Here is a 22500-nt window from a genome sequence, read left to right on the forward strand (position 1 = left end):
GGCGAGCACGAATGTGGTGCGGCCCAACCACGTGCGCCAGTGACCCCAACACCTCACTGCAGAACGACTCGGGACGGCTGCTCCGCTGGCTGCACTGCGACAGGGAGTCATCAGCGGACGTGTGGCCCGACAGCCGGTTGTGCAGCTGGCTGCCTCCTTCCGATTCGGCGTCCTGCGGAGAGGAGTCGTCTCCGTCTGTGGGGGAGGTCTCCGTCTTGGAGCTGACGTCGTTGGAGGAGCTCTTCTTGTCCAGGGACGCCGTGTCTGAGGACTCGGACAGGTCTGACGACGGGTCGGACGGGGTGGTGGTGATGGTGGGGGGCTGCAGTGGGGGTTGGGAAACGCGGGGGGGTAACACCGGAGGGGGCGTGCCCTCCTTCCCCTGGTCGGCAGGGGGTTCTTCTGCCACTTCCACCACTTGAGCTGAGAGGTCTGCGACCAGGTGGTCGGGGATTTCGTGGTAGTCATGGTCAGCGGACACATCTGCGGGGCTAGGACTGTTGATGGTGCCCACCACAGCGCTCTTCGGCACCACAGTGTTGATGTCCCCCTCCACAGCCGCCGCCCCGTTGATCTTCTGGTAACCTGGAACCTTTTCTCCCATGGAGGAGGGGCGCTCTTTGGAGGACACGTCACTGGATGTTGAGGCTGTAGACAGAGGACGACTTGGGGGGTGTGGTGGGGGTGGGGGGGCTTTCCTCGTGGGGCGAGGCATGGGTTTCCTGCCGGGTTTCCCTCCCAGCGAAGTTCGAACGGCGACGGTAGGGGGGGTGAGCCCCACAGTGGGGGCCGAGGCACGGCGATCAGCAGTACTCAGGGACTGTTCTCCTTCCGGGTCAGCGGGTCTGGGTCCCTGGGGGACACACTCTTCTGGGGCCTGCTCCATGGACTTGTTCCTGGGGGGCAGGGGAGGGGGGATCTGTCCTGAACCAAGGCGCAGCGACTGCTGCCGGGGAGGCAGGTATGGCTTCTCTTCCTCCTCTTCTTCCTTGCTGTTCAGCCGTTCGACGTACACTTTCATTCCAGTCACGTCCGACAGGCTGCGGTTCACGGCACCCGCAGGGAGGCTTTTTCGCTTGGGTTTCGGGGGCGCCTTCTTTCCGGGCAGACCCACGCTGGTCAGGCTTTCCGTGCTGGAGCTGTCGGCCGAACAGGAGCCGATGGTCAACTTGCGCAACTTGTCGGCCCGTTTTGGACGAGGGGGCCTGATGGGGGTGTCCAAAGACTGGCTGGAGGTCAGCACACTGGAGGCTTTAGCAGCTCTCCCCTCAGCCTCTGCCTGAACAGACCCTAGTCGCACTTTGAGCAGCTGCTCAATCTCCTTGAGCATGAAACTGGTTTCTCCAACATCGTCCAGATGAACTGACTGTTTCTCTGGGGACTGCCGTGAACTGTTGGAGGACTTGTTGCTATCAGCGTCTCCAGCCACTGGCTTGTCAGAAACCTCTGTCTGTGGACAGCTTACTTCACCACCTGTGTTCACCGTTCCAACTGAAGCGGCGGTTTTGTCGTCACAAATCTCTTCACCGACAGAGGTGCTACCATCCAAACACGCTCTTTGTGCATCGTCACTTTCAACGTTGTCTGCGGTGGCTGCAGTCTGTTCAGTTCTTGGTTCATTACACGACTCTGAGCACACAGTCACGTTGCTGCCTGGTGGATCAGGCTGAAGCACACCTTCGCCTGATGGATTCCCATCCACACAGCCGCCAGGAGTGTCACTGTCTGTCTGTGAGGGACTGGGTGGCTTCAGGTCATCAATCTCCTGGTAGATGGATTCTTCCACGGGAGACCCCGGTGTCTGTGGATCCGCAGAGGAGGGGGGCAGGGAGGGTGTGGGGGTCGGAGGGTCGATCACATCAGCTGGGGGGTCCTGAGCAGAGTCCTCGTCCGTCACCTGCACCTGCCTCAGCAGACTGACCCGCTTCCTGGGCTTGGGTCTGACCGGGGGAGGGACAGCCGGCCGGGGGGGTCTCTTGGGCTGCTCTCTGACCACAGCCTGACAGCTCCCCGCACTCCTCCCCTCTCCCTCACTCTGCCTGTTTGGAGATGGCGCTTTGCCACAAACAGACGGCAATGCTTCAACGCTTCCTCCGGACCCGCTGTTTTTTGTTTCGTTTGATTTTGTGTTACTGTCTCCGTTGTTGGAGTGATCACAATCCACTGGGTGTTGTGAGATGGGAGTGGCTGTGCTGTCTTTCAGGTCAGAGAACAGTAATGATTGCACATGATCACCAGCACCAGACACTATCTCTTGTACACTGGGGGGAGGGATGACGGCTTCAGACTCTCCTGGTTCAGGTCCTGACTCTACAGGTTTACACACGGCATTCACACCAACATTTGACGCAAAATGAGCATTTTCTTCCACCACAACCTGTTCGTATGAACGCAACGGCTCAGAACAGGCAAAGTCTTGTGACCGGCGTTTCAGTTCCAGGTTTTCATAGGATTTAGGTCGGTTTTGTTGCGGCAACCTGTCAAGTTTTTCTGGATTTTCACCCACGTTTGTTTTGGCACAGTTGGCGAAATTCTCCTCCACCACCACCTGCTGATAATTGTCCGTTGGCCTGAGGAGGATTTCACCGTGACAGGAAGGAGGGGGCAGGGAAGACGCCGACAGTCTCACATCAGCACCTGCAGCAGCACTCTCCCCAGCACTGGCCTGGTTGTCAGGAGGTGTCTGTGAGGGGTCACACGGTGATGCTGACCCCTCCTCCACACTGGCGGCGTCCTGGTCAGCGCTCTGTGGGGCAGCAGGCTTTCTGGAGGCAGGTTTCTTGGCGGGCACGGGGGGCGGGGGCTTCCTGCCGGGGGCCAGGGGGCTGGGTCTGGGGGGAGGCTCCCTGCCGCGCCGGCCAGAGGGGGGCGTGCCCTTAGGTGGGGTTTTCGGTAACGGGGGTGGGGGCGCTTTAACCCCGGGCTTGGAGGCTGTGACAAGATCAGATGTTTGTGTCATCCTCTGCTCTTTCTCTATACCACATCAGATGTTTGTGTCATCCTCTGCTGTTTCTCTATACCACATGCTAAGTTCTTCATGAAATGTTTAGGCCACATCTCCACACACTACTGAACTACCACTACAATGCTTTTAGTCTTTTCTGACATTTCTCAACAACATGTAATAGTATTGGCCTTACTTAAATGCTCATGCCATTTCTCTACATGGCATGTTATAGTTTTGTTCTTACTGAAACGCTAGTGCCATTTCTCAACATGGCTTGTGATAGTTCTGTTCTTACTGAAACGCTTGTGCCATTTCTAAACATGGCATGTACAAATATTGTTCTTACAGAAATACTTGTGCCAAACTACTACTGCAACACTAACAGTCTTATTATTTCTCTACAGAGGTTGGTTTGAATATAACATGTTCATGAAGCAAACACCATTCTGATTTTAACAGCACCACACACAACCAGCCTCATTCAGCATGGTGAAATCACATTGCTGACTAAATTAACTTACCAATTACCTTCTTTTTTTTTCTTTTTTTTTTTTGACAAGATCTGTTTCCAGACAATATCATTCTCTTTTCCTGTGTAGATGTTTCAATTAACAATCAGTTTCCAGCATACCCTTTCTCTCTGCCTTTTAATGATACACCAACTGTAATAAACAAATGATTTTCATTTATCAAAGCAGTGCTAAGAACATCATTCCATTTGGCTCAGACAACAACACACAAACACAGCAGAGCCAGCACAGGAGATTCACATGTCAACCATTAGAAGACAGCACAGCATGATCAACTATGAACGCGTTTGATAACTCACACAGTCATTTTTCATCTAATGTGGTGGATATAAAATTCCATTTTAAACAATTTCAATAATAAGGGGGCCGTTTTTAGAGAACTGAGCATATTCTATTTCCGAAAATTGTACATATTTTCTTCCATTCTGAATTTGTACTTCTGCTCTCTTTGCATTTGAGACACATTTACATTACCACAGAGTTTAACTCTCCCCAAACGAACGGCGAAAGAGACGACGTTAACAGCGTTTCACCCCAATTACCATCATCAAAATATTGTAAGTGGAAGGCTCTTATACTGAAAAGGTGAATGTTGACAAAGAATTCCACAATTCTGACGACGGAAGCTAAAGGTTGGGTCATTCAGACACCCACTGGACATCCGAAGGGTCTGTGTAGAGGAGAAGAGAGGACTGGCCGTACTGACAGAGTTAAAGTTCGGTTCAGCACACTATGTTTCCTGTTCAAGCATACATGCAAGTATGTGTGCAGTTATGCACCAGTCTGGATCAGAGAAACTTATCCTCAAACAGTCAACAATAATGCACACACACACACACACACACACACACACACACACACACACACACATTCCCAAAATCCCATCTTCCCACCAGCATTCACAAATATAACCCACACCCATCACAATAACCCCCCTTCTTCCCCCTCCCCCTCTCCTCACAAACACACACATTCCTTGAATCTCACCTTTCCACCTGTATACACAAAATTATATAACCCACACCTATCCCAATAAAACCCACACCCACCACAGGATATGTAATGCAAGGCCTGTTTGGTATGGTGCACAACTGCCCAGGTTTTGGACAAAATGACACCTGCTAATAATTTTATCTCTATTACATCTAAAAATATGATTTTGCTTAAAGCGCTTCACAATTACACAATTATAACAGTTGCAATCAAAACGAAACAAACAAAAATTTTTTTTTTTAAATTAAAAATTTAAAAAAATCAAGGACAGTTGCACAAATCAAATAAAATTATAGTGCTTAGACAGTTAGAGCCTTGCTGACCACTAGGGCCATCTCAAGGCTACTGCCATCTACTTCAAATCAAAGGACAGTTAGAGCCTTGCTGACCACTAGGGCCATCTCAAGGCTACTGCCATCTACTTCAAATCAAAGGACAGTTAGAGCCTTGCTGACCACTAGGGCCATCTCAAGGCTATTGCCATCTACTTCAAATAAAGGACAGTTAAAGCCTTGCTGCCACTAGGCCCAAGCTAGTGCCATCTTCTTCATAATAAAGACATAAAGCCTTGCTGACCAATAAGGCATCTCAAGCTACTTGCCACTACTTCAAATAAAGGACAAGTTAAAGGCCCTAGCCGACACTAAGCCATCTCCACTACTTCCATCTAGCTTCAAAAAAGGAAAAAAAATCAAAGACAGTTCACAGGTCCAGCGTTCCAGTATTTTTCATAACTCGTCACAAATAGCTCTCTCCACCCACTCACGATTACTTATTGTTAAATAGTCAAAACTGCTGAAAAAAACAACAGAAGTGAAAGCAGTCAGTGGGTTCACAGTCACAACACTGACTACCTGAAAGCACTACCTGAAAGCGGCCACCAAGTTGATGCACTACCTGCAAGTGTGCACTACCTTACAGCAGCCACCAAGTTGATGCACTACCTGAAAGCGGCCACCAAGTTGATGCATGAACTCCTTCAGGCAGTATTTTAGTATTCAGATTCTGAAATAATGTACAATGCACTGGGGAATCATCCCTGGCTCTGGCAAAGGACGACTGCTCAAGGCAAGTGCTGAACAAATTTGTCATGTTTGTTGTCAGTGATGATGAATCAGTCTGGCCAGCTGTGTCATCAGCTACAACTATTGTGTTCTCTTCAGCATCCGTACATAACGGGAGTGCATGGGCAGTAGCCATGCGGATGCTGCGCCTTCAGACAATGTCAGGAAACGACAAACCGTGCTAAAACAGAGTGGGCAGAAAGTGTTCTGGTGAAATCAGCTTCTGTTGTATACCCACTGTGTGAACATGTGTTTCCTGTGATGTGGAAACCACAAAAGTATGGCTTTCCCAACTGCTTTGGACAATGGATTTCTTGCCAAGATTTTGCCACTTCTAAGCAATGTATTCGTGTGCCAAAGAGACAATGTATGAGTGTGTGTGTGTGTGTGTGTGTGTGTGTGTGTGTGTGCATGCGTGCATGTGACAGGTATGATAAAAATTCAGTTCATTCAACACCATTCCCCCCTTGCCCGTCCCAATCTGTCCCTCCGACACAGACGTGCACACAAACACACACCGAGTACAAAAAACAACCTACTGCCCAACAGGATCACTCAATAATAATAATAATCTTAAAAAACAAGGATCCAGGGATTAACTAAAATGAAGACTATCAAATTCAAAATAATTCAAACTTAAGCATATCAAATCAATGTCAAATGAAGTCAATCAAACTGACTTGAACTGAAGCAAGTCTAACTTGATCATGATAACTTGTTTACCTGTGGTTGACTGTTTACCTGTGACTGGCTGGTTGTTCTACATGTGGCTGGCTGGCTGTTTTACCTGTGGCTGGCTGGCTGTTCACCTGTGGTTGGCTGGCTGGCTGGCTGTTTTACCTGTGACTGGCTGGCTGTTTACCTGTGTCTGGTTCACTGTTTACCTGTGGATGGATGGCTGTTTTACCTGTGGCTGGCTAGCTGTTTACCTGTGGCTGGCTGTTTTACCTGTGGCTGGCTGTTTTACCTGTGACTGGCCAGCTGTTTTACCTGTGACTGGCTGTTTACCTGTGGCTGGCTGTTTACCTGTGACTGGCTGGCTGTTTACCTGTGGCTGGCTGTTTTACCTGTGACTGGCTGTTTACCTGTGGCTGGCTGTTTTACCTGTGACTGGCTGTTTACCTGTGGCTGGCTGTTTTACCTGTGACTGGCTGGCTGTTTACCTGTGGCTGGCTGTTTTACCTATGACTGGCTGGCTGTTTACCTGTGGCTGGCTGGCTGTTTACCTGTGGCTGGCTGGCTGTTTACCTGTGGCTGGCTGGCTGTTTACCTGTGGCTGGCTGGCTGTTTACCTGTGGCTGGCTGTTTACTTGTGGCTGGCTGGCTGTTTACCTGTGGCTGGCTGGCTGTTTACCTGTGGCTGGCTGGCTGTTTACCTGTGGCTGGTTAGCTGTTTACCTGTGACTGGCTGGCTGTTTACCTGTGACTGGCTGTTTACTTGTGGCTGGCTGGCTGTTTACCTGTGACTGGCTGTTTACTTGTGGCTGGCTGGCTGTTTACCTGTGGCTGGTTAGCTGTTTACCTGTGAGTGGCTGTTTACCTGTGGCTGGTTGGCTGTTTACCCGTGACTGGCTGGCTGTTTACCTGTGACTGGCTGTTTACTTGTGGCTGGCTGTTTACCTGTGGCTGGCTGGCTGTTTACCTGTGGCTGGTTGGCTGTTTACCTGTGGCTGGCTGGCTGTTTACCTGTGGCTGGTTGGCTGTTTACCTGTGACTGGCTGTTTACTTGTGGCTGGCTGTTTACCTGTGACTGACTGGCTGTTTACCTGTGACTGGCTGTTTACTTGTGGCTGGCTGTTTACCTGTGGCTGGCTGGCTGTTTACCTGTGGCTGGTTGGCTGTTTACCTGTGGCTGGCTGGCTGTTTACCTGTGACTGGCTGTTTACTTGTGGCTGGCTGTTTACCTGTGGCTGGCTGGCTGTTTACCTGTGGCTGGTTGGCTGTTTACCTGTGACTGGCTGTTTACTTGTGGCTGGCTGTTTACTTGTGGCTGGCTGTTTACCTGTGACTGACTGGCTGTTTACCTGTGACTGGCTGTTTACTTGTGGCTGGCTGTTTACCTGTGGCTGGCTGGCTGTTTACCTGTGGCTGGTTGGCTGTTTACCTGTGGCTGGCTGGCTGTTTACCTGTGAGTGGCTGTTTACTTGTGGCTGGCTGTTTACCTGTGACTGACTGGCTGCTGTTTACCTGTGACTGTGCTGTTTACCTGTGCTGCTGTTACTGTGATGGCTGTTTACCTTGTGGCTGGCTGTTTACCTGTGACTGTGGCTGTTTACCTGTGACTGGCTGTTTACCTGTGGCTGGCTGTTTACCTGTGGCTGGCTGTTTACCTGTGGCTGGCTGTGTTTACCTTGACTGGTGGCTGTTTACCTGTGACTGGCTGTTTACCTTGCTGGTGGCTGTTTACCTGTGGCTGGTTGGCTGTTTACCTGTGCTGGCTGGCTGTTTACCTGTGGCTGGGTTACTGTGTGGCTGTTTACCTTGCTGGCTGGCTGTTTACCGGTGGCTGGTTGGCTGTTTACCTGTGGCTGGTTGGCTGTTTACCTGTGGCTGGCTGGCTGTTTACCTGTGGCTGGTTGGCTGTTTACCTGTGCTGGTGGCTGTTTACCTGTGTGGCTGTTTACCGGTGGCTGGTTGGCTGTTTACCGGTGGCTGGTTGGCTGTTTACCTGTGGCTGGCTGGCTGGTTTACCTGTGGCTGGTTGGCTGTTTACCTGTCTGGTTGGCTGTTTACCTGTGGCTGGCTGTTTACCTGTGGCTGGCTGCTTGTTTACCTGTGATTGGTGGTGCAGTGGGAGGTCCACAAGCCGGCCCCTGTCCCCGGAAGCTGGGCGGTGCGGAGGGTGGTGGTGGTGGAGCCCTGCAGGGGGCGGGGGAGGGGGAGGGAGAGGGAGAGGCAGGTGGGCAGGCGGCCCCTGCAGCAGCAGCACTGCCATGGTGCGAGGACGGGGTCAGTGAGGGGGGTTGGGGTTTGTGCGCCACGGGAGGTTTCTTGGGTATAGGGGGGCAGGGTTTGTTGCCGGGGGGCTGCGGTCTGGGTACATGGAAAAAAAGCCGATGAATGAGGGGGTGAGGGGGGGGAGTGAAGAAAGGAATAAGGTTTAACACACAGGTGATAATACAATGAGAAATATATATTATATATAGTCTGTATACAGATCTTTGTTTACAAAGCTACTATCTGTGCTGTGGGAAAATGGTCAACAAATGATTCCGGTGAATAAAGAATCAAATAAAAGAGTAAAATATGAATTAACAAACATAGTTAATCATTACTGCTTTATTGTATATCGTATACTTAATATAGGTCTTTTAAAGTTATACAATGCAAATTATATATACATTTTTTCATAATTGAAAAAAAAAAACCCCCAAAAAACATCATAAAAAACAGTAACAATTCTGTCTTTGGGGTACAGTTTTTATCCCAGTTACATAAAATTTCCATTCCCTTTGTAATTCAATGCCTCATTTGTATGTTCATTCTAAACCACATGGATATATTCATTCTGAGGTAATGTACAAAGACATTTTTATGATAACTGCTGAACCCCTACTTAAATATATATATTTTAAAAAAATAACTAAACCAAGACATATGTAAATAAAGCTACGCATCAGGCACACACAAATATATCATTTTGATTCCACTGTGCATCCATATGCAAATGTGTAATATATGTCTGTGTCATACAGTGTAATATTTCAGTTCTTCCCTGCTTTCTGACTAACATTTAAAACGAAAAATGAAACGGAAAGCTTACATAGCAAACAGGAAAAACAACAACATATTTTTCAAAATTTTTATTTGTTGATAAACATTATAATATTTGTTTAATAAGAATCAGTTAACTACAGAAGCAAAATTTCATAAATTTGCTTTGGGCTTATTTTTTTTATTTACTTTTTTTAATCTTTTTTTATTTTTTTTTTTTGGTGCCATTAAATGCTACAGAAAAGAAATTTACAAAATTTATTAGCTTCCTTTTTTCTTCCCCCCCCCCCCCCCCCTTTGTTAATTTTATTTATTTATTTTTTTTTTCAGTTTTTGGCTCAAATTAATGGCAGGCGTTAATTACTTCCCTCAGTAGTCTGACAGAATGGCATGATTTACTTCCCTTTGATTATTTTCTGCTTGTTGGTGGACATTCCGCAACATCATACTCATACTGAAACGTGTTCATCCCAAGAGTCACGTAAATACTGGACGTAATCAGCAACAACATGTATATCTTAAAAGTGTTTTAACTGTGCTGCACAACTAACCCACTTCCTGGATCTGACCAGCAACAATTTTTTTATAGAGTTTTTTTTAGACACACACACACACACACACACACACACACAATGTGTTGAACCTGTACTCAATTTGCTCTTTCAGTTTCAAGGACACACACACACACACACACACACACACACACACACACACACACACACAATGTGTTGAACCTGTACTCAATTTGCTCTTTCAGTTTCAAGGACACACACACACACACACACAAACACTCTCTCTCACACACACACACACACACACATACATGTATGGATACTCTGCAACATACAAACCTCTCACAGTTTCAGAATTTAAAAGAAATGAAGAAAGAAAAGTCTACAACTGGTCTAGTGGTCATTTTCATTAACGCTTGAGGGGAAGAAAAGTCCACAACTGGTCTAGTGGTCATGTTTCATTAACACTTGAGGGGAAGAAAAGTCCACAACTGGTCTAGTGGTCATGTTTCATTAACACTTGAGGGGAAGAAAAGTCCACAACTGGTCTAGTGGTCATGTTTCATTAACACTTGAGGGGAAGAAAAGTCCACAACTGGTCTAGTGGTCATTTTCATTAACGCTTGAGGGGAAGAAAAGTCCACAACTGGTCTAGTGGTCATGTTTCCTTAACACTTGAGGGGAAGAAAAGTCCACAACTGGTCTAGTGGTCATGTTTCATTAACACTTGAGGGGAAGAAAAGTCCACAACTGGTCTAGTGGTCATGTTTCATTAACACTTGAGGGGAAGAAAAGTCCACAACTGGTCTAGTGGTCATGTTTCATTAACACTTGAGGGGAAGAAAAGTCCACAACTGGTCTAGTGGTCATGTTTCATTAACACTTGAGGGGAAGAAAAGTCCACAACTGGTCTAGTGGTCGTGTTTCATTAACACTTGAGGGGAAGAAAAGTCCACAACTGGTCTAGTGGTCGTGTTTCATTAACACTTGAGGGGAAGAAAAGCCAACACTACCTTCAACAGGAAATTATTCAACAAAAAAAACAAAAACAAAAAAAACACACAAGCAAAACAATAATAACCGTTTTGTTTGGAACGTTCACTGTTAGGACTGTGTACTCAATACAAAGAACACTAAACCTGCCCACAACATGTGGCAAGCTGGACAATTTGTCACTGTCATTTACAGCTGTGTCATAATCATAATCACGGCCATGATTCAATGCTCTTGTAGAAAAAAACAAACAAACAAACAAAAAAAAAAAACGTAACAAAACAAGGAAAGCAGAAGACCACCATTTCTCATCCACATGGAATCCTAACACACCCTGCAACAGCTGCTGAATATAATTTTCAGGATGCTGAGAAGCTGTGAGGAGGAACAGCAGTACAGTGTACAGTCTGCAGTATTCACAGACGGGACTGGGTGTATATATATATATGATAAAAAGCCTGTTTTTAGCTTATCTATTACACTGGTTGATAAAGAATTGGTCTTGCCGTATCTGGTCTTACTGTGTGAGTGTGCTGAGAGGTAGCAGGGGAAGATAAGACTGGATGGTGAGGAGGGGGAAGACTGGAAGATTTTTTTCTTGTAGTTTGTACATTCTCCATGCCTTTGAAAATGTGCATTCCTATGGTAGGGGTAGCAAAGGTGGAAAGTGTGTGTGAGTGTGTGTGTGTGTGTGTGAGTGTGTGTGTGTGTGAAAGCTGGGGATCAGTGGTGAGCTCAAAAACAAATTATGAGAATTGTCTACTTGTGTGCATGAAAGTGTGTTGATGTTTATTGTGAATGCTGTGTCACATGTGAAATAATCGTGTGCTCATGCAATTGTGTGTGTGTATGTGTGTGCACGCGCGTGCGTGCGTGCGTGTGTGTGTTTGCGTGTACATGTGTGTACAAGGGGTGTGTGAATACATGTATGCATGTGTGTACATGCATTCATGTGTGTGTGCGTGAGAACATTTGAGCATCCATGTTAGTTAAATTGTGTGTGTGTGTGTGTGTGTGTGTGTGTGTGTGTGTGTGTGTGTGTGTGTGTGTGTGTGTGTGTGTGTGTGTGTGTGTGTGTGTGTGTGTGTGTGTGCGTGCTCTCACATACATACCATGCAACCGAGACTGTTGATACACTGAAAGACCTACAGCTGTCTACAAGTCTGTGAGAGGGAATGGACATGACGTACCTCACACACTTCTAAAATGAACACTTATCAGTTATCTCAAACAGACAAAAGCTTACTGACACTAGTGACACACACACACACACAAATCATTCTGTGTGAGTGTGTGTGTGTGTGTGTGTGTGTGTGTGTGTGCGCACGCGCGTGCGCGCGCGTACAAAACCAAATACTGACATAAACACACGCACATTTCCGAACTCACTACCTATCTACTGCAAAAAACAAGGACACACACCATGTATTTATACAAATATGAATACATACATATATAGATATATATATATAAATATCTTGGGTAATGCACAGGATACACTGTATGTGTTTAGCGGTACAGAAAGAGAGCAGAAGGAGGCCAGTCAAGATGGGGAGGCTAATTAGAAAGAGGGTTAATGACTCACTTCCGGGCCACCTCGGGCTTGGGGGCAGCTCGACTGGGTGACACTCTCCTCTCCCCACCTCCACCTCCTCCTCCTTGCAGCTTGCTGTCAGGCTCTTGCTTGGACTCTGCCACCACTGGAATGAAATGAAGAGGGCGTTGTGGAATTAGGAAAAATACATAATGTGCACAATGCATGTAACATGGTAAAACATACAGTGTGAGTGAGTGAGTGAGTGAGTGAGTGAGTGTGAGTGTGTGTGTGTGTGTGTGTGTGTGTGTGTGTGTGTGTGTGTGTGTGTGTGTGTGTGTGTGTTTCAGTTTCAGTAGCTCAAGGAGGCGTCACTGCGTTCGGACAAATCCATATATGCTACACCACATCTGCCAAGCAGATGCCTGACCAGCAGCGTAACCCAACGCGTTTAGTCAGGCCTTGAGAAAAAAAAAAGGTGAATAAATAATAGATAAGCTTACATGAATAAATAAATAATAATTATAATATAAAAATAGGTAGTAGTAATGATAATAATAATAAAATAATAATAATAACTAACTAACTAACTAAATAAATAAGACAACAATGATGATAAATAAGCAAATAAATGTAAAACATGAAGACACACATTCACACATACACCCACACATGCATAACAGATATGCACCAAACATGCAGTTTCACAGATATGAAAGCACAGTCAAATACATATAAACGTACATGAGCTCCAACACACACACACACACCACACATATTACCCTGCACCTGTGTGTGTGTGTTCTGTGTGTGTGTGTGTGTGTGTGTGTGTGTGTGTGTGTGTGTGTGTGTGTGTGTGTGTGTGTGTGTGCTTGAGACAGAGAGAGAGAGAGAGCGAGAGCATGAGACAGACTCTGTGTGTGTGTGTGTGTGTGTGTGTGTGTGTGTGTGTGTGTGTGTGTGTGTGTGTGTAAGAAAGAGAGAGAGACAGAGGTGGGATGGGGGCCAAGAGAGGGGGAGAGAGAAAGAGAGAGAAACACATCTACAGAGAAGAACACATGTGTAAACACATAAAGACAGAGGTGACAGACAGAAAGAGACAGAGCTACAGGTACTGAGATAGACAGAGAGAAAGGGAGGAAGAGAGAGAGAGAGAGCAACAGAGAGAGAGCGAGAGCGACAGAGAGAGACACAGAGAGAAAGTGAGAGAGAGAGAGAGACAGAGCGACAGAGCGAGTGACACACACACACACACACACACACACACACACACAAACAAACAGACTCAGAAAGAGAGACAGAAGTATTTTCTCTCGGACTCTGCAAAACACATAAGGGGAACAAAAAAAGTTGGTGAAATATTAGCATCCTCATCATCAACATTGAGAGGGGAGGAAAAGGAATGCAGTCCACTTCACAGCCTGCTGTCAGAACTCTCTGCAAGCCACAGTGAACACGTCACACCCAATGCCAGCAAACACACACACACATCAACAGTAAAAAGAAAAATAAAGAAAAAAGAAAAAAAGAAATGAAATAACACACACAGGAACACACTCATACATGTACACAAGAACACACACACACATACACATTACATTTATCATAAACAAATACATCGTAAACAAACACACACACACAGAAACATACACATAAAGCATGCACACATACAGAGATACACACAAGTACACACAGACACAGACACACACATACACACACACTTTACATTTATCATAAACAAATACATCATAAACAAACACACGCACACAGAAACAGACACATAAAGCATGCACACATACAGAGATACACACAACTACACACAGACACAGACACACACACAGCTTCTCCAGTCTCAAGATAAACAAATAATTCCTGGAAAAAAAAAATGCCCCTGACTCCACCCCCCCCCCCCCCCTCCCCAGACACCTCTCTGATTACTGTGATACACCATACCCCTGTCTGGCCACACGGCTTTCACAGCCAATCACTGGCCTTCATACAGCAACTACACATCATCCTGCTACCATCTCTGTGTGCGTGTGCGTGTGTGTGTGTGTGTGTGTTGAGTGTATGCGCACACATGTGCACATGTGTATGTTTGCGCGTGTAAGTGTATGCCTGCGCATATGCACATGCATCATATATATATATATATATATATATATATATATATATATATATATATATATTCATGCGTGCATGCGCGCCTCCACGCCGGCATACTCCACTTGCAGCTCTAGGAAGCAAGTCAAGGGTTATCTGTTCCACAGACTTGAACACTAACACCCGGAGGGAGGCAGTTCCATTTATCTGCACACACCATCACACACACACACACACAACTCACCCATTCTCCCTCCCTGCAAGCCAAAGACCAGTCTGTCTCACCCACTGCCTGGTGATTCAACATCATCTCATTCACAGTCACACAGTCGGTGAACGTCCAAAGTCTCTTTTTCGGCCCACTGCACTACTTGCACTTAGAACTGTCAGAAGATGCTGGTGATTCAATGGTCTCTAGCACTGTGTCCATTATGGTGTGAAACTGGGTTAGGCAGCTGACAACAAAGCACTCCATTCACAAACCGTTCTTCCACACTTGACCACGATTCTGCTGGGGATGGGGGGTGAGCACAGAGAGAGACAGACAGACAGACAGACAGACAGACAGAGAGAGAGAGAGGGAGAGAGAGAGAGAGAGAGAGAGAGAGAGACAGAGAGAGACATAGACAGAGAAGAGAGAGAGAGAAGCGAGACAGAGAGAGAGAGAGACAGACAGACAGAGAGAGGGAGAGAGACAGACAGACAGAGAGAGAGAGAGGGAGAGAGAGAGACAGAGAGAGACACAGAGAAGAGAGAGGGACAGAGAGAGAGAGAGAGACACAGAGAGACAGAGAGAGACACAGAGAAGAGAGAGGGACACAGAGAGAGAAGAGAGACACAGAGAGACAGAGGGGGAGAGAGAGAGACAGAGACACAGAGAGAGACAGAGACAGAGAAGAGAGAGAGACAGTGAGAGAAGAGAGAGACAGACAGACAGAGACAGAGAGAGGGAGAGAGAGACAGAAAGAGGGAGAGAGAGACAGAGAAGAGAGAGAGAGAAGAGAGACAGAGAGGGAGAGAGAGAGAGAGACAGACAGAGACAGAGAGAGGGAGGGAGAGAGAGAGAGAGAGAGAGAGAGAGAAAGAGAGAGAGACAGACAGACAGACAGACAGAGACAGAGACAGAGAAGAGAGAGAGAGACGAGAGAGGGAGAGAGAGGGACAGACAGGGACAGAGAGACAGACAGACAGAGACAGAGAGAGGGACAGAGAGAGAGGGACAGAGAGAGGCAGACAGAGAGACAGACAGACAGACAGAGAGACAGAGGGGGAGAGAGAGAGACAGAGACACAGAGAGAGACAGAGACAGAGAAGAGAGAGAGACAGTGAGAGAAGAGAGAGACAGAGAGAGAAGAGAGACAGAGAGAGAGAAGAGAGAGAGAGAGAGAGAGAGAGAGAGAGAGACAGAGAGAGAGAGAGACAGACAGAGAGAGAGAGGGGGGAGGGGTATGGAGGAGGCTGTAGAGAGAGGGAGGGAGGTGTGGCATGTGCTTGGGGACCTGATGTGTTCTGTGTGTGTGTGTGTGTGTGTGTGTGTGTGTGTGTGTGTGTGTGTGTGTGTGTGTGTGTGTGTGTGTGTGTGTGTGTGACTGTCTGTGTGTGTGTGTCTGTATGTTTGTAAATGCGCATTTAAGTGTAACAACTAACATGTGTCTGTGCGTCCATGTGTATGTCTGTGCACAAGTTTCCATTCATATTTTAAGACTTAATCAACTAATCAAACCAAAAAGAGGCATAACAATTGATGGGCATGATTTGTGGTAAATTAGACCATATACAGGATGTTATCCTCTTTACCTGTACACAATTAGAAATTTTCAACTGAGCAGCATGCATGATCCCAACTGTGAACTGTGTGTGTGTGCATGTGTCTGTGAGTACATGTGTACAGTGTGTGTATGACATGTGTGTGTGCATGTGACAGTATATGTGTGCTTGTGCCTCTTGTACACAAAAACTGAAATCTCTGTTTCTTCCTGCTTTTTCCCACCCACTAACCCAAAATGTCCACTGACAGAATGAGGGGTGGGTGATGGCTTGGAGGCAATGTATCCGTCCACCTAGAAAGGTCCACCAAGAAAGGTCCACCAAGAAAGGTCCACCTAGAAAGGTCCACCTAGAAAGGTCCACCAAGAAAGGTCCACCTAGAAAGGTCCACCAAGAAAGGTCCACCAAGAAAGGTCCACCTAGAAAGGTCCACCAAGAAAGGTCCACCAAGAAAGGTCCACCTAGAAAGGTCCACTGACAGAATGAGGGGTGGGGTGATGGCCTGGAGGCAATGTGTCCACCAAGAAAGGTCCACCTAGAAAGGTCCACCTAGAAAGGTCCACTGACAGGTGGGGTGGGGTGATGGCCTGGAGGCAATGTGTCCACCAAGAAAGGTCCACCTAGAAAGGTCCACCTAGAAAGGTCCACCTAGAAAGGTCCACTGACAGATGGGGTGGGGTGATGGCCTGGAGGCAATGTGTCCACCAAGAAAGGTCCACCTAGAAAGGTCCACCAAGAAAGGTCCACCTAGAAAGGTCCACTGACAGGTGGGGTGGGGTGATGGCTTGGAGGCAATGCGTGCACCAAGAAAGGTCCACCTAGAAAAGTCCACCAAGAAAGGTCCACCTAGAAAGGTCCACTGACAGGTGGGGTGATGGCTTGGAGGCAATGTGTGCACCAAGAAAGGTCCACCAAGAAAGGTCCACCTAGAAAGGTCCACTGACAGGTGGGGTGATGGCTTGGAGGCAATGTGTCCACCAAGAAAGGTCCACCTAGAAAGGTCCACCTAGAAAGGTCCACCACCAAGAAAGGTCCACCTAGAAAGGTCCACCTAGAAAGGTCCACCTAGAAAGGTCCACCAAGAAAGGTCCACCACCAAGAAAGGTCCACCTAGAAAAGTCCACCAAGAAAGATCCACCTAGAAAGGTCCACCTAGAAAGGTCCACTGACAGGTGGGGTGATGGCCTGGAGGCAATGTGTGCACCAAGAAAGCCAGAGAACCTCAGCACACTAGATCAAATCCTAAACTCACCAATGTTATCTCTCCCTCCACTGGACAATGAGTGATGGCCTGGATGCCACTTGCTGGTCATTCCCATGAAAAGATAAACTGTGCCATGCTAAAGAACTCACGGCACCAAAAGGGTCAGCTCTGGCAAAATTCTGTACGTAGAAAAATCAATTTTGAGAGGAAAACACACTTGCTGGCAAGAAAGAAAAAAAAGAAGAAAAAAAAAGGGGGGTGATGGAGCTGTACTGTGGCAATGTGCCAGCACATGTTAAAGAACCCACAGCATGCTAAAGAACTCATGGCACCAAAAGGGTTAGCTCTGGCAAAATTTTGTAGAAAAATCAATTTTGATAGGAAAACACACTTGCTGGCACCCCCCCCCCCCCCCCAAAAAAAAGAAAAAAAAAGGGGGGGTGATGGAGCTGTACTGTGGCAATATGCTCTGTGTGGGGAAAAGCAGCCCAAATTTCACACAGAGAAATCTGTTGTGACAAAAGCAAAACTTAACCAATACAATACAATACAAATGTTATAACACAAAGACACACCCCTGATTGCTGGCAGTACAAAAGTAAGCAGTGTATCATGACAGGGTGTCTTGTACAATGGTCTTACCTTGTGCTTGCCCCATCTCAGTCACTATCTGACGGCTCAATTATGGAGTGAAACTGTAGACCCATGACAGTCAAAGGAAAAGCTTTGAAATGAGTTTCGAACGAGGGCCCCGCCCCCCTCAAAAAGGAAAACTGTGTTCAAACAATACTGAGTATCTCATCATTATTGTCTGTATCAAGCCATCAACTTCATCCTTGTTCTCCCTTTTACAAGTTTAGTAATCCATTGTTCACTGTTCTTTCAATAAGCTCATCAGTGTAGTGCACATGTGCGTGCGTGCGTGCGTGTGTGTGTGTGAGCTTGTGTGTGCATGTTACTGTGTTAACTCATTGTGTTTTGTGTCTTTGTATCACTTCACAAAACTAAATGTGTAAACACAGACAGAATGGCAGACAGACAAAATGGCAGACAGAGAATGGCAGACAGACAAAATGGCAGACAGAGAGAATGGCAGACAGACAAGAGAATGGCAGACAGACAGAATTGCAGACAGACAGAATGGCAGACACTCTCGACCTTATCTCTCTCTCTCTCCACCTTGTCTGTATCTCTCTTTCTCTCTCCACCTTCTCTCGCTCCCTCTCTGTGCCCTCTCTCTCTCTCTCTATCCCTCCCCACCTTCTCTATAGATCTGTATATAATATATATCCACCTTCCTTGTCTCTCTCTCTCTCTCTCTCTCTCTTCCACTGTCTCTATATATCTCACTGCCTTCTCCATCTCACCATTCTGCAGGCCCATCAGAGCACCTGGGTGTGCCGGGGGAAACTGAATCAACATGGTTCCAAGGGCCATCACTGTGTGACACACTGCACCACCATCACAGTGCACTTAACTGCTCTTCTTCCCCTCCACCACCACCACCACCACCATCATCATCCCAGGCCTTCCATCACAGTGTCTAATGACTTTCACCTGTCTGCCTGCCTGCCTGATTCACCTGTGTTGTTCTGTAAAGTACGCGTTCTATCTGCTTCATCTCAGTGTGCTCCGCTGCTTTTATTTGTCAGTCTCTCTTCACATTTATGCACTGGCATACACACATACACGCAGACAGACAGATGTATGCACCCCCCTGCCTCCCCCCTCTCCCCACCCCCCCCTCCATCCCCCCCCCGACACACAAACTGGATATGTGCATGCATAACATAAGTACATGCACTCACTGGCACCAAGTACAGACACACACACACACACACACACACACAAAATGGACATTATATATACATGTGTGCATGCATGTGCACGTGCACACACTGGCACCAAGTTGTGAAGTACACAGACACACAGACACAGACACACACTTACATGCATCCTCTCTATAAGAGCTGGTGTGTGTTTTTCATCAGCAACACCCCATCCCTCACGTCTGCAGTGCAGTGGCTTCACTGTCTTCACCTGTACACCTAAACAATGGGGCAGCATTGACCTCCACCACTACCTCCTCCCTCCCTTCCTCCCCCCACACATGCATACTCTCTCTCTCTCTCTGTCTGTCACATACACACACACACACACACACATCCTCTCACTATCTCTCACACACATTCTCTCACTCTCTCTCACACACACTCTCTCTCCTCTCTCAGTCACACACATTCTCTCTCTTGCACACACACATACACTCTCTCTGTCTCTCTCTCTCTCTCTCACTCACAGACACATCCTCTCTCTCTTACACATGTACACACTCCCCACCCCCTCTCTCTCATGTACACACACACACATGTACACACATACACACACACATGTACACACACACACACCACCTCTACACACACACACACACACACTCCCTCTCTACCTGTCTCTACCTGTTTTCCTCATAATCCCCATCCCTCCTTCTCTCCTCAGCACCCCTTCCCCCACCTCCCCCCCCCACCATCCCACCTGACAATGCCGGCAGTTTGCAGCTGGCAACAGAGGGGGAAGAGGAGAGGAGAGGAGTGTGTCTGGCACCAGCCATGGCCCTGGGCACCCACCCCATCCCATCCCACAGCACCGGGGCCAGAGGTGAGAGATAGCAAATTACAATGCAGGCACTGGGGTGCTGGGGGGTCAGGCCCGCCCACTGATACCCCTGGCTCCAGATTGGGGGGGGGGGAGAGGGGTAGGGAGGGAGGGAGGATGGGGATGTGATGGGGGTGATGGGCCGAGATGGAAGACGCTTTCTTTCTGTCTTTTTTTTTTTTTTTTTCCATCCTGCATGAAACAAGTTAACAACAAGGGGGGAAGGGGTGGGGGGGTGGCTGGTTAATGGGCAGAGATGGAAGACACTTTTTTTTTCTTGTTTCCTGTATGAAATAACAAGGTGGAGGGGGGATGTTGGGGTGTGAAGGGGGGGTAATGGGCAAAGATGGAAGATGGACTCTTTTCTTTTATATATATATAATATATATATTTATTTATCTTCTTTACATCCTGCATGGAGCAACAATCAAGAGTGGTAACTCTCTCCATTTACAAGGTCCACGACTTCAAAGTCAATGCTGCTTATGCTACCGATTCAGCCAGCACACACAGGTAAATAAAAAGGTACACTGGAACAAACTCAGATACTTCCTCAAGATAGGAAGCTCCGGGGGCTTGTAATTAGGCCCATCATTTGATAAAACTGTGCACACAGCAGCAATGACAGAAATGTGCAAACATAAATTAGCTTTTTCATTTAAGATTTTTTCTTCTCTGAATATGCCACATAGAATATATATTTAAATAGACCCCCCCCCAAAAAAAAACCCAACAAAAAACAAACAAACAAAAAAACCAGAACAAACATATGGTTGCCTTGATGGTTTTTCATACTGCATAATATTCTTTTCAAGATTTATTTGCTGGTTGTTTTCCATACAACTGAGGGTACACTCAAAAAGGAATCATTGAGGAAATTATGAAAATTGTCTACTTGTGTGCAAACATGTGTGTTACAGTTTATTGTGCACGCTGCTTGACACATGTGGAAATGTTTGTGTGCTGCTGCTAGAGCAGTTTCAAGTTGTGTGTGTGTGTGTGTGTGTGTGTGTGTGTGTGTGTGTGTGTGTGTGCGTGCGTGCGTGCGTGTGTGTTCAAGCTGAGTGTGGTTTTGTTTAACTTACGCAGTGATGTGCAAGGAAGGTTGAATGAATATCACACAACAATTCTCTGTCCAATTTCTTGGGTTTTCTTTTGACATGGGACAAAATAAAATATCTTTGTCTAACTTTGTATCTCTTGAATATTTATATCCATGCATGTAAATCATTATGTTGTGAAAAAACAACAAGTGTGCATCAGTCACCTTGACTCTGTGCAGCAATAGGGGTCAGCAATGGTTGTGGTCGCCAAGCAGAAGTAAAACCTTCTGGTACATGTGTGTAACTGAGCGGGAAACTTCCAGATTTGTGCTTCAAATGTAAGCCACAGATAGTGCTTTAACACTGGCCATTGCTGTCACAATCACCACATCAACACTGATTAGCATAAAGGCCAAGTCATTATATATGTGTCAATGCTTTCTATCTACTTGAAAAAGATAAAAACTCTATCTCGAGTTGTGGTGTCATGTGTTTTAAAGCTGATTCCCCTTCACAGATAAAGAAGCAGACTGTTATCTGGGCGAAACATTAAGCTAAACAACACATAAGCAAGGCAGTGTATGGGATGACACCTATGCAGTGCCCACCGTGCAGCACTGTGCGGTGTACAGAGGGAGCCAGTGTTGAGAACCAGCCATGGTTCTGTGCAGTGTCCTGCTGTGGGAAGAGTACTGCTACACATTTGGACTCACTTCAGACTGCAACAGCAGGTTCTGACTGAGAGCAAAACAAAACACACCTTGCAGGGGCGTGGGGTAAAAACAGGTCATGGATACACGTAAAAACCCACTCATGTACATGTATGCCAGTGAATACAGTGGGAGTTGCAGCCCATGAACAAAGAAGAAGATATCTTGTTGGGGCAAGATGAATAGATTCAGAAGAAAATAGTCTCTTGCAGAATGAACAAACAGAAACAAAATAGTTGTGAAAAAAGGGGGAGAAGAAGAAGGAGGAGGAAGAGAGAAGAAGAATGAGGAGAGAAGAAGAAGGAGGAGGAGGAGGAGAGAAGATGACGAAGAAGAAGAAGAAGAAGAGTAATGGAAAGAAAGAGAAGATAACCTCTTGCACAGAACACTGCACAACTGTTCCTCCCTGGCACAGTCCAGTTAGGTATGATTTCAGCCAGACCTGATGATCCAGTTAGATATGATTTCAGCCAGACCTGATGATCCAGTTAGGTATGATTTCAGCCAGACCTGATGATCCAGTTAGATATGATTTCAGCCAGACCTGATGATCCAGTTAGGTATGATTTCAGCCAGACCTGATGATGCAGTTAGGTTTGATTTCAGCCAGACCTGATGATCCAGTTAGGTATGATTTCAGCCAGACCTGATGATGCAGTTAGATATGATTTCAGCCAGACCTGATGATGCAGTTAGGTATGATTTCAGCCAGACCTGATGATGCAGTTAGGTTT

General features: G+C 46.7%; 1 protein-coding gene across 1 annotated transcript in view; it reads right to left on the reverse strand.

Moving 5' to 3' along the window:
* Nucleotides 1–22500, reverse strand: part of LOC143284890 (uncharacterized) — a 73495-nt gene that overhangs the window by 43321 nt on the left and 7674 nt on the right. Inside the window, exons 2-4 of the mRNA XM_076592010.1 lie at nt 12339–12453; nt 8308–8567; nt 1–2931 (exon numbers count right to left, since the gene is read on the reverse strand). The exon at nt 1–2931 is cut by the window's left edge and continues 119 nt beyond it. Coding sequence (XP_076448125.1) covers nt 1–2931; nt 8308–8567; nt 12339–12453 — 3306 coding nt within the window. The remainder of the gene's footprint in view (nt 2932–8307; nt 8568–12338; nt 12454–22500) is intronic.

Source organism: Babylonia areolata, chromosome 8 (assembly GCF_041734735.1).
Source record: "Babylonia areolata isolate BAREFJ2019XMU chromosome 8, ASM4173473v1, whole genome shotgun sequence".
NCBI lineage: Eukaryota > Metazoa > Mollusca > Gastropoda > Neogastropoda > Buccinidae > Babylonia > Babylonia areolata.